Source organism: Rattus norvegicus, chromosome 15 (genome assembly GCF_021556685.1).
Source record: "Rattus norvegicus strain SHRSP/BbbUtx chromosome 15, alternate assembly SHRSP_T2T, whole genome shotgun sequence".
In the NCBI taxonomy this organism is placed as follows: Eukaryota; Metazoa; Chordata; class Mammalia; order Rodentia; family Muridae; genus Rattus; species Rattus norvegicus.
Genome location: NC_141548.1, coordinates 5,309,011 through 5,320,431, shown reverse-complemented (window position 1 = coordinate 5,320,431; position 11,421 = coordinate 5,309,011). Strand labels below are relative to the sequence as shown.

General features: G+C 42.4%; 1 protein-coding gene across 1 annotated transcript in view; it reads left to right on the top strand.

Annotated features, from left to right (window-relative positions):
• Positions 1 to 10,919, top strand: part of LOC148000697 (disks large homolog 5-like) — a 90,948-nt gene extending 80,029 nt beyond the window's left edge. Inside the window, exon 4 of the mRNA XM_087586951.1 lies at positions 10,337 to 10,919. Within this exon, the coding sequence (XP_087443077.1) occupies positions 10,337 to 10,538 (202 nt within the window). The 3' untranslated portion in view covers positions 10,539 to 10,919. The remainder of the gene's footprint in view (positions 1 to 10,336) is intronic.
• The last annotated feature ends 502 nt before the right edge of the window (positions 10,920 to 11,421 follow it).

Genomic DNA, 11,421 nt, shown 5'->3' with positions numbered 1-11,421 from the left:
TGTTATTCTTTTTCTCCCATTTTTATTAAATTGGGCATTTCTTATTTACATTTCAAATGTTATTCCTTTTCCTGGTTTCCTGTCCATCAGCCCCCTAACCCCTCCCCTTCCCGTTCTAAATGGGTGTCCCCTCCCTGTCCAACCCCCATTACTGCCCTCTCCAACATTCCCTACGCTGGGGGTTCAACCTTGGTAGTACCAAGGGCTTCTCCTTCCAGTGTTGCCCCAACAATGTTATTTACTGCTACCTACGCAGGGTCAGTCCATGTGTAGTCTTTGGGCAGTGGTTTGGTCCCTGGAAGCTCTGGTTGGTTCTTATGGGGTTGCAAGCCCCTTCAGCTCCTTCAGTCCTTTCCCTAGTTCCTCCAATGGGTGTCCCGTTCTCAGTTCAGTGGTTCGCTTCAGGCATTTGACTCTGTATTTGACATGTTCTGGCTGTGTCTTTCAGGAGAGAGCTATATCCGGTTCATGTCAGCATGCACTTCTTAGCTTCATCCATCTTATCTAGTTTTGGTGGATATATATCCATATCTATATCTATATCTATATCTATATCTATATATCTATATATCTATATATCTATATATCTATATATCTATATATCTATATATCTATATATCTATATATCTATATATCTATATCTATATCTATATCTATCTATCTATCATCTATCTATCTATCTATCCATCTATCTATCTATATGGACCACATGTGGGGCAGGCTCTGAATGGCCGTTCCTTCATTCTCTGCCCTAAAATTTTCCTCCCTATCCCCTCCTGTGAATATTTTTGTTCCCCCCTTAAAGAAGGAGTGAAGCATCCACATTTTCGTCATCCTTCTTGAGTTTCATGTGGTTTGTGCCTTAGATCTTGTGTATTTTGAGTATAACTAAGAGGCGAGGATGCAAAAGAATCAAATGGATAGCTTGAGGCCAGAGGTTAGTGGTGAACACCAGAGGGAAAGATCATTCTTCCAGAAAGAATTGGCAGGTTTCTGGTAACTCAGCTTTACCAAACTACTTGTCTTGGGTCCACAGAACTCTCTGAGTTGCCAACACCAAGGTATGTTACGCCTACATACACTGGACAGTGTAGAAGGAGATGTCAAAGCCAGATGTCACATTTACACCTATGTAAATAAAAAACAGAGATCATTTACCCAGAAAGGATTGCATACAGGTAGCCAACGCTAGGATAAATTATGGGAACCTGAATTAACTGACACATGGCCTCCTAGAGTCAGATAAAAGTACCTGCTTGTTTTTATTGATACCCTTTCTGGGTGAGTAGAAGCTCACTACATCGGACTGAAACTGATCATAGAGCAACTAGAAAGCTCTGCTAGGAACTTTCCTCCTAATTTTGCCACTGACTAGGAATGCTGTCCTATAATAGCCCAGCTCTCATGGCCAAAGCCTATGAATAACAGTCAAAGATGTATGAATAGTTTGGAGTCTTTGTTGTGCAGAATTCTGGGTAGGTGGAAATAATGAACAAGACATTAAAGGAGACACTAAGAAAACTCTCATTAGAGTCCAGGAAAGGTGGAAAGGCTCTTTTCTTATTTTGGGACTGCTGTACTCCATACAAGGAGGGATTGAACCCTATAATATTATGTTTAGAATACACGCCCCATTGCTTCTAAGTCTTAGAGATCAGAGGTTGGCAGAATTCTTCAACTATTTTATTCTTGAAATCCTGTCTGTCCAGTTCTCTGTAAAGTCTATTACTTTGACTATCAGAGAGACCCAGTGAACCTCTAAATCTATCTACAATATCCCCTATATTGGACCTGGTGGTAGTGGGCAACGAAAGGACAATGAAAGCAATTTGCAATGAACTTACGTGGCGATGTTTTACACTCTTACAGCTATGAGGTTAGGTGGAATTTTAACATGGATTCCTCACAACTAGGTCAAGAACGTAGAAGCCACAGATGACAAGGCCAAATAGACTCCCTCCAGAACTTCTGGACCTATTAAAGTTGAGCTTTCACCTGACCTCAAGCCCTTCCACTCCCTGCCCAACCTCCTGGATCTTACATTTGGCATGAATACAGGATCATGGTCCAAACTCTAACACCCTCAGGCCTGGCCCTGGGAACTCAGGAAGGTGGACACTAGAGAAGTGACGTCTAATGGAACTGCAGAGGACCAATCTCCGTCCACGTTGTCCTTTGCTCACTGATATCTGGTTATTTTTTGGAGAAAGGATTTGGAAGTTTATCATCTGAAGTAGGTGCACAACATTTAAAGTTGTATATTCACTGTGTAACTGGATTAACTATGTTACCAAGATCATTGCAACAGAGGGATGCAAAACAGAGACTTTGTGAGTACACATCCATGAATATATGTAAAGAAAGACACCTTGGAAGGAATGCACAATAAGAAAATGAAATCCAATATCCAATAAATTAAAGGTCTGGAGGGAAATACTGACTTTTGGGAAACAGGAAAACCTAGGAAATGGGAATGTATTTCACAGGAATGGATCTGGGAATAAAATTATTATGCAGAAGAATGTCTTCCATCCCATGTCCCGTGATCTTTCTCCCCATGCCAAGCCCCTGACGCAATCTGCCCTTTCAGAGCATGTAACTACTAATGGAGCAAAGAGAAATCTCTAGCTTTAGAGGGAGGAGATATGGAAAGGGTTCCATTGTGTCACTGGAGAGCCTCCTGGAGATGGCACCTCAGAATCTGGTCACCATAAGGAAAGCTGGTTAGCAGGAGGCCCTGGCAGTTCCCAGTGACGTCATCCAAATGCTCTCCCCCAACCTGGCCTTCTAGACAGAGTAGCGTAAACTGCAATAAAAGGATACACTTGAAAGTAAAACTTGGAGGAAATGCACTGGCATATTTACATTGTCACTGTGAACTGTAACATTCTTCTCTTGGCTTCTGTGGCCAGACATGAGGGCTCTGAAGCTATGCTGCCTCCTGTGAACTGTGAATGAGCTTGTGTCACACGAAGCATGTGAATGGAGTGAGAAGACAGTAGGAGGACCTTGTGACACTGCCCTCCCAATGGAGACATGGAAGTGTTGACAATCACAGTGGGTGAGTCTCAAGCTGCACTTTGAGACCCAGCCAGGCTACGTTTCACCTGTCAGCTCACTTCCTGCACATCCACCACAGGCCAAGGGCAGGCTCAGATGAAGCTCTGTTGAAGACAGGTGCTGTCCCTTGTGAGCTGTGTCTCAGGGTATGCGGAAGACCATTCACCCTCCTGTGATGTGGGACATCAGAGTAGTAAGAGGCAGGCAAAGGGGACAGTTCTGTGTTTGTTTTTCTTGGCTACCATAACTACATCTTCTAGGCTAAGGATTTGCTCATGGAAGTCTGCTGTGTCACATGTGTAAAGGCCAAGCTGTCTGAAGTCTCAGTAACACAACTGGCTCCAGGCTGCTTTCTCAGTCACTGGGATTTACACGCAGTCCTTCATACCTTGTCTTCTAGATCCACAAATTCTTGTCTGGCTTCATATGGACAAGGTACTTTATATGTCTTCTTACTAATAGTATGCTTTATAAGTGTGCTTATCCAGGGTGTTTTGTTATATATTTTAAGACTATTTTGAGTAGAATATTTCCCTGATTTCTTTCCCATAGTTGGTTTTTGGTATACAGGAAAGATAATGAGTTTTGTGTGTTATTTTGCATTCTACTACTTTAATGAATGTATTTTCAGCTTTAAGAAACTTAATTTTTTAGAGACAAGTTGTCTCTATTTAGGATCACCTCTAACTAATTCATATTTGTCTTTGCATTTTAAGTATTTCAATCCACATTATTTCATTTTATATTTTCAGATGATTATGAGGGGAATTTTTCCCAGATTTTCTCATGGTATGATTTGGATTGGCATAAAGGAAGGCTAAGAAATTTTGTGTGTTCCCATTGTATTGTGCTTTTATGAATGTATTTATCAGTCTTAAGAGATGGTGATATTGGGGTTGGGGATTTAGCTCCGCGGTAGAGCGCTTGCCTAGCGAGCCCAAGGCCCTGGGTTCGGTCCCCAGCTCCGAAAAAAAAGAAAAGGAAAAAAAAAAGAGAGATGGTGATACATTTTTTAGTTTTAAAAATAGTATCACGTCATCTGCAAATGAAAAGATTTTGACTTCTTCATTTTCATTTGGGTTACCCAAGTTCGCCACCCACCACTGATGCTTATTGTTATTTATTCCACTTTTCCTCTGGGTTTCTCTCTTGTCTCTTTTCATTGTTGCTACTCCCCCCACCCTTTGTCCATCCTTCCCTGCCTCTACCTAGGTCCTTCCATCCTTCTGCCTCCCATGATTATGTTCTTCCCCTTCTAAGTGGGTTCAAGCATCCACAATTTGGCCTTCTGACATGTTACACTTCGTGTGATCAATGAATTGTATAGTGGGTCTTCTGAACTTTTGGGCTAACATCCATTTGTCACTAAATACATCCCATGTTATGTCTTTTTCGATCTCTGTTACTTCACTATTTTCCAGTTCCATCCCTTTGCCTACAAAGTTCTTGGTGTATTCATCTTTGATACCCGAGTACTGTTCCTCTATTTGAATAGAGCGCACTTTCTATATTCATTCCTCAGTTGAGTTGAGGTCTATCGTGGTTGTTTCCAGCATTTGACTAATATGAGTAAGGCTGCTATGAACATATTCATCCACACGTCCTTGTCATATGTGGATCAGGTTTGAGTATATGCGCTGAAGTGGGTGGTAAAGCTGGGTCTTCAGGTAAAGCTATTTGCATTGTTCCCATTATCCTCCACATTGATATCCAGAGTGGCTATACAGCTAGTAATCACACCAACAATGGAGGAGTGTTCCACTTTCTCTACATCCCAGCCCACTCTGCTGCTGCCTCAGTTTTCTATCTTAGCCATTCTGATTGGTGTAATGAAGGATCTCAGGTTCGTTTTGATTTTCCTTTTTCTGATAACTAAGGATGTTGAACATTTCTTGATGAGTTTCTCAGGCATTGAGATACCTCAGTTGAGAATTCTTGGTTTAGCTCTCTATCCCAGTTTAAAAGTCGGGTTATTTGGTTGTCTGGGAGTTTACCTTTTTGAGTATTTTGTTTATTTTTAATTTTGGCACACTCTCACATGTAGGGTTGGTAAAACTCTTCTCCGAATCTGTAGCTTGCTGATTTGTCCTATTGGCAGTGTCCTTTGCTTTAAAGAAAGTTTTCAGATTGTTGAGATTTCATACATTTACTGTTGATCTTAGAGCCTGACCCTTTGGTATTCTGTTCTGACAACTTTCTCCTGTGCAAATGTGTTCTAGGAACTTTGTGACACTTTCCCTTCTATTAGCTTCTGCATGTTTGGTTTTATGTGGATTTCTTTGATTCACTTGGATTTGAACTTTGTAGAAAGAGATAGAAATGGATCAATTGGCACTCAACTACATGCAGACCACCAGTTAGGGTAGCATCATTTCTTAAAATGCTTTCTGTTATGTTCAAAGTCCTCAGTCATCAGGGAAATGCAAATCAAAACAACCCTGAGATTCCACCTCACACCAGTCAGAATGGCTGAGACCAAAAACTCAGGTGTTAGCAGATGCTGGTGAGAATGCGGAGAAAGAGGAACACTCCTCCACTGTTGGTAGGATTGCAAACTGGACAACCTCTCTGGAAATCAGTCTGGAGTTTCTTCAAAAATTGAACATTGCACTGCCTGAGCACCCAGCTATACCTCTCCTGGGCAATACCCAAAAGATGCTCCAACATACAGCAAAAACACATGCTCCACTATGTTCATAGCAGCCGTATTCATAACAGCCAGAAGCTGGGAAAAACCCAGATGCCCTTCAACAGAGGAATGGATACAGAAAATGGGGTACATCTACACAGTGGAGTAGTACTCAGCTATTAGGAACAATGACTTCATGGAAATCTTACAGCAATGGAAGGAACTAGAAAATATGATCCTGAATGAGGTAACCTAATGACAAGAAAACCCACATCGTATGCACTCACTGATAAGTGGACATTAGCCACAAATCTCAGATTACCCAAGATGCAATCCACAGACCACATGAAGCTCAAGAAGGATGACCAAAGTGTGGAAGCTTCAGTCCCTCTCAGAAGGGGAAACAAAAATATTCACAGGAGGAAGTGTGGAGATGAAATCTGGAGCAGAGACTGGAGGAAAGGCTACCCGTCCCAGGGACTGCCCTAACTGGGGATCCAGCCTATATACATCCACCAACCTCAGACAATATTGGTGATACCAAGAAGTGCAAGCTGACAGGAGCCTGATATAGCTGTCTTCTGAAAGGCACTGCCAGAGCATGACAAATACAGAGGCGGATGTTTGGAGTTAACTATTGAACTGAGAACAATGGAGGAGGCAGAGAAAGGATTGAAGGAGCTGAAGGGGTTTGCAACCCCATAACAACAATAATACCAACCAACTACAGCTCCAAGAGACTAAACCACCATTCAAATGGTACACATGGACAGATCCAGGGCTCCGGCAGCATGTGTAGAATAGGATTGGCTTGTTGGGCATCAATGAGAGAAGAAGCCCTTGGTCCTGCGAGGCTCTATGCCCCAGTGTAGGAGAATGTCAGGGCAGGGTGGCAGGAAGTGTTGGGTGGGGGGGAGAACACCCTCAGAGAAACAGGGTGAGGGGGATGGGGTAGGGGGATATGGGTGTGAAACAGAGAAAGGCTATAACATTTGAATGTAACTAAAAACAAATAAAGAATGAAAAAAATTAAAAGGCATAACAAATGCAAAAGATTGGGGTGCCATTCCATAGTCGTGATGTGTTTCTTCTGTGAGAACATACTGGTTGTCACTTCTCTATGACTGTCTTCTTATTTGAAAGTAAATAATGGGATCATCTGTGGAGTGGTTAGTAAGAAAAAAAGCATTGCCTAACATGAATAGGTCCCTCCAGAGCATATGCTTAATATTCTAGGTATAGAGCAATTAGCTGTGGAGGGGGGATTAAAAACAAAAACCAAACAAAAAACAAGAACATCAACGATTAACATAAATTTTGAATCCTGGGATTAATGCGTGTGCTGACTTTGATCAGCTTTGTGGATGCTTCTAATAAACACACACGTCCTATCACAGTTCTAGCAGTCGCCAGCAGAGGGAGCTGTGAGGTAGTGTGTGCTTCTTCCTTTCCAAGACACCCCATGGCCTCAGGCCTGCATCCAGTGAGCTGGAACTAAGAGCAGCCTGGTTGAAACTCCTGCTGCCATGGCAGATTCCGCAGGAACATTTTCCTTTGCCCACAAGGAGCCTGTGTGGAGGAGACCTCTTGGCGGGGTCCTCAAGGACTCTGCATGTCCTATTCTACAGGGAGAAGCCCAGATAGGTCTTTGAGAAAGGTCAGTGAGTTGTTGGGGGAAGTCTCTGATTGTGTGGCCGAGGGCCTGGAATGGCTGAGATAATGGCTGCTTCCCTGAGGGCAAAGGATCGACCTTCTAGGGCTCTGACCTCCTACTTTATATTTTCACCTGGTGGCTTATTATTCATATTTTCTTAATGGGATACGACTATGGTCTTGGTGAGCATCTTGTCTCTCTGATTCTCATTCAGTTCTTTGTTGTCACAGACTTTTTGAGCTTACTCCAGCCCCTGGGACTTATTCATACCTCCAAAATTCTCTGACTTTTGGGATTTCTAATATTTGTGGCAAACTGAGTGACAAAAGCAATGAATAGCCTGGTGTTCAGTGCATATGGATCTGTGGGTGTATAGATACCATAAGCCTCTAGGATACACTCTAGGAAAGCAGCAGTGTGCTCTTAGGTCCCCTGTGTGACCTCACTTAACTTTGCCAATTTGTGGGCTTCTATTCTGCTGCTCTCAGAAATGGAAACTCCTGGAATAGATGTATAGTGTCCCATTACCTTTGTCATTCTTAGGGTATTAGTGGGAGTAAGTTTGATTGAAATATACTCTCAAGAACATTATCCAAATCAGTGCTTCTTGTGTGCTGTCTATATGAAGTACCAAGTTCACAGACAGATCTGCATGAACTTCCCAAAGCCAGCAAATTGGAGCATGAAGAAAGCCCAAGGCATCCATTACCAGCATCCTCAGCACCTGCCCCAGGACAGGGTAAATTGGCTTTGGTGGAAGAAGGGATCTACTGTGATAGCTGGCCCTCATACACCCAGAGAAGAATATACTAGGAGAGTTGGGGAAGGATTGTGGGAGAGAGTAACCGGGTGTCAGGGGGCAGTGAGCAGCTTGCAATGTGAATAAGTAAAATATGTATAAATAAAAAATAAAATAAAGTTCTTTAACAAAATGGGACACAGTGTAATGTTGTAGTAACTCTACTATGTTTACACTAGCTAACACTTTAACAACTAGAGTGACTAGACATGATAAAGTAGGATGCCTCTGTCACTTACAAATACTATTTACACAGCAAAGATAAATGCACGACTTGCAGCCCAAAGATCGATTGTTTCCAGCACATCTATGTGACTCTCCTTCCCTTTATCAGGACTCTGGAGGCCTCTGTTCATCCAGGTCTCACAGATCATCCAAAAGGCAGTCCCTTACCAGCTCTGGTCAAGTGCCCTTGTGCTCTTGGTAGACCTCTGCTCAGGCTGCAGAGGCACTGAAGGGCAGCCTTTTCCATGCGTGGGAAGCCATTATTTCAGCCTTTCCAGACTCTCTGCTACTCAACTGGAGACTTCTGCAGAGGCCTGTCAATCTCAAAACCAGAAGCTTGGGTAATCCAAAACCCTAGGATGCCATCCTGCACTCATGATGTGTTGATTACCTGAGACCATACACGTTAACTCTCTTCTTCATGCCTGTTTTCCTTCTTTGAAAGTAAATAATGTGATCATGTGTGGTGTGGGTGGTATGAGCAAAATCTTTACCATGAAGAATAGGGCCATGAAGAGTGTGGACTTAACATTCTAGGTACAGAGCAAATAGAGGGAATTACCAAAGAAAACAACAGGAATTCTAACAACAATTGCAAAAAAAAGAAGAGAAAAAAGAAAAAAAACTTTATGGGTGCTGGGATTAAAGGCATGTATCAACTCTGACCAGCATTGTAGGTATTTCCAATAAAATATTAAAAAACAAAAAAACCCGATTATTCTTTTAGCAAGTGCAGCAGAGAAGACTGTGAGAGATCATGTGCTGCTACCACCATGCTATGATTCTGTAGCAACAACTTCCTTGGTGATAGGAGCCTGTATGCAGCAGGCCCCTTGGTGGACCTGTCATCTCAAAAAAAGATGCTTCAGTCATCCAAAAGATTGGACTCCAGTATACTTCAGGCCAGGAAAGAAGCCAGCCACCAAGAGTGAAAGAACAAAGGAAAAATTACATTGGAAAAATATGTGCCTTATTTGGAAGAAATGACCCTAAACTTCTGAAGCATCCATCATCTCCACTCCTCTGTTTTGAGCTTTGTATAGCGATGTTGTCCAACTCCAGGTGGGAGTCAGAGGCAAAGCCCTTCCCAGAGAAGACAGACGTGTTTTTGACTCTTACGTCTGTGAGCTTAGGAGGCGTCATAGCACAGATTGAGCTAACCTAGGAGAAGAACACAGAAGCCACAGATGACAATGCCAAATGGACTTTCCCCTGAACTTATGGACCCACTAAAATTGAGGTTTAACCTGACCTCAGGCCCTTCGACTCCCTGCCCATCCTGCTGATTCTTATGTTTGCTAGGAGTAAAGTATCAAGGGGCAACCCCCAATATCCTCATGCCTGGACTTGGAAATTAAGGAAGACAGATATTGGAGAAGTGATGGCTGTCGGGCTACAATGTAGGAACACGCAGTCCAGGTTGACCTTTACTCACTGATGACCAATTTAATTGTCTGGCTATATTTGAGAAAGGGATGATGCCATGGAGAAGTACAAGGAGCTCACACAAGAGAACAATTCCTACCGGTGAGTCACTGACAGAAAGGAGACCCCAGCACTAGGCGGGAAATACTTCTGTCCAGCTATGACTTTGAAAAAAGATCTGTGGTCCATGAGAAACACATGGAAAGTTTGTATAGCTGCTGGGTCTTCTATCATCCCTCAGAGGGGATTGGCCCTCCACCTGCCAATGGTTTTAGAATACCATGAACACATAAGCACCCATATGCACCATGTCCTCTGCTTTGATGTATATATACCCTCTAGTGTCAAGATTTTCTGAAGTACTTTGATTCCCATGGAGTTCGGACTCGGGATTTGACCTGCCTCTAATTGGTGCTAACATGCAAACCGTGGCTCTATTCTGGAGATGCCTGGGGATGGGGCCCTTGAAGGGATGATTGTACTTGCAGGAGTGGCAGGCAAATAGAAACTGCCTGGGATTTACCATTATTTGTTTTTGATTCAGCATCAGAAACTTCCACCTCCTGAATGAATGCAATGAATTGAAGAAGAATGTAAGGATTTTGATGAATGAGAACAGAAAACTGCTGGTGGAGCAGACTGAACTGCAAGCATCCTGTGAGGAGGGAAAGAGGTTGTGTGAGGAGGCCAGCAAGACCATCTACACCGCAGATATTGAATCCTTGTGTCCTGTTACTTTTGAGTAAATCGAATGTATCCTTGTGAATCAAACAGTGATCTCGAACTCGTCACTCTTAAGAACCTTCTTTATTGAAGTGTGATGTAACCATCTGAAATCCCACAGCTCTCAGGCAGAGATGGATCTCTGCATTCTCACAGGGATTGGGCATCATAATTACTTCCCAGTCAGACTGAGATACAAAGACAATTGTACTTTCAGTGTAGATTGTGTGTCCAACTCTGAATACCAACTTCATGATGAAAAAATTATCAATGCTGTATCCTTATCAAATATTTAGTGACCACTAAAATATACTCTTTTGTGGATGAGAGTGTTGAACATATTAATGGAATATTCATCAGGCTTTCTCTAGTATCTCCCAGGAAATAAAACAATATTATTATAGGGAGTATAGAAGCAGTCATGAAACAGAATTGCTTGCTTTGGTTTCCTTCAAACATGATATCAATTGTAACTGCACTGAGGAGATAATAAATTGCAAGACCTTTCAGGGGATAGGGTTTTTATGGTTGGTTGTTTTCTTGTTCTTCTTGATTAGGATGATGACTTTTGTTCTTGACAATGTACTATGTTCCATTTGGGATTTCAACTCAAGCAGACCACATAGTTTATAATTCAGTTTCTAGATTTCTTTAAAATTTGGACAAAATATCCAGGCAAAGGTGCCATATGAGTTTTCTCCTTTGGTTTTCCCTCCTTTGGGTGCTTTTGTTTTTGTTTGTTGCTGTGGTTGATTTATTTTACATTTATGAGTGTTTTGACTTCTGTAGGTCTGTGCGTGCTGTTCCCCAAAGGCCAGAAGAGGTCACTGTGTTTCACCTGGAACTTAAGTGACAGAGGATTGTTAGGTGCCCTGCAGGTCTTTTGAGAAACAAATTCTCAAATGA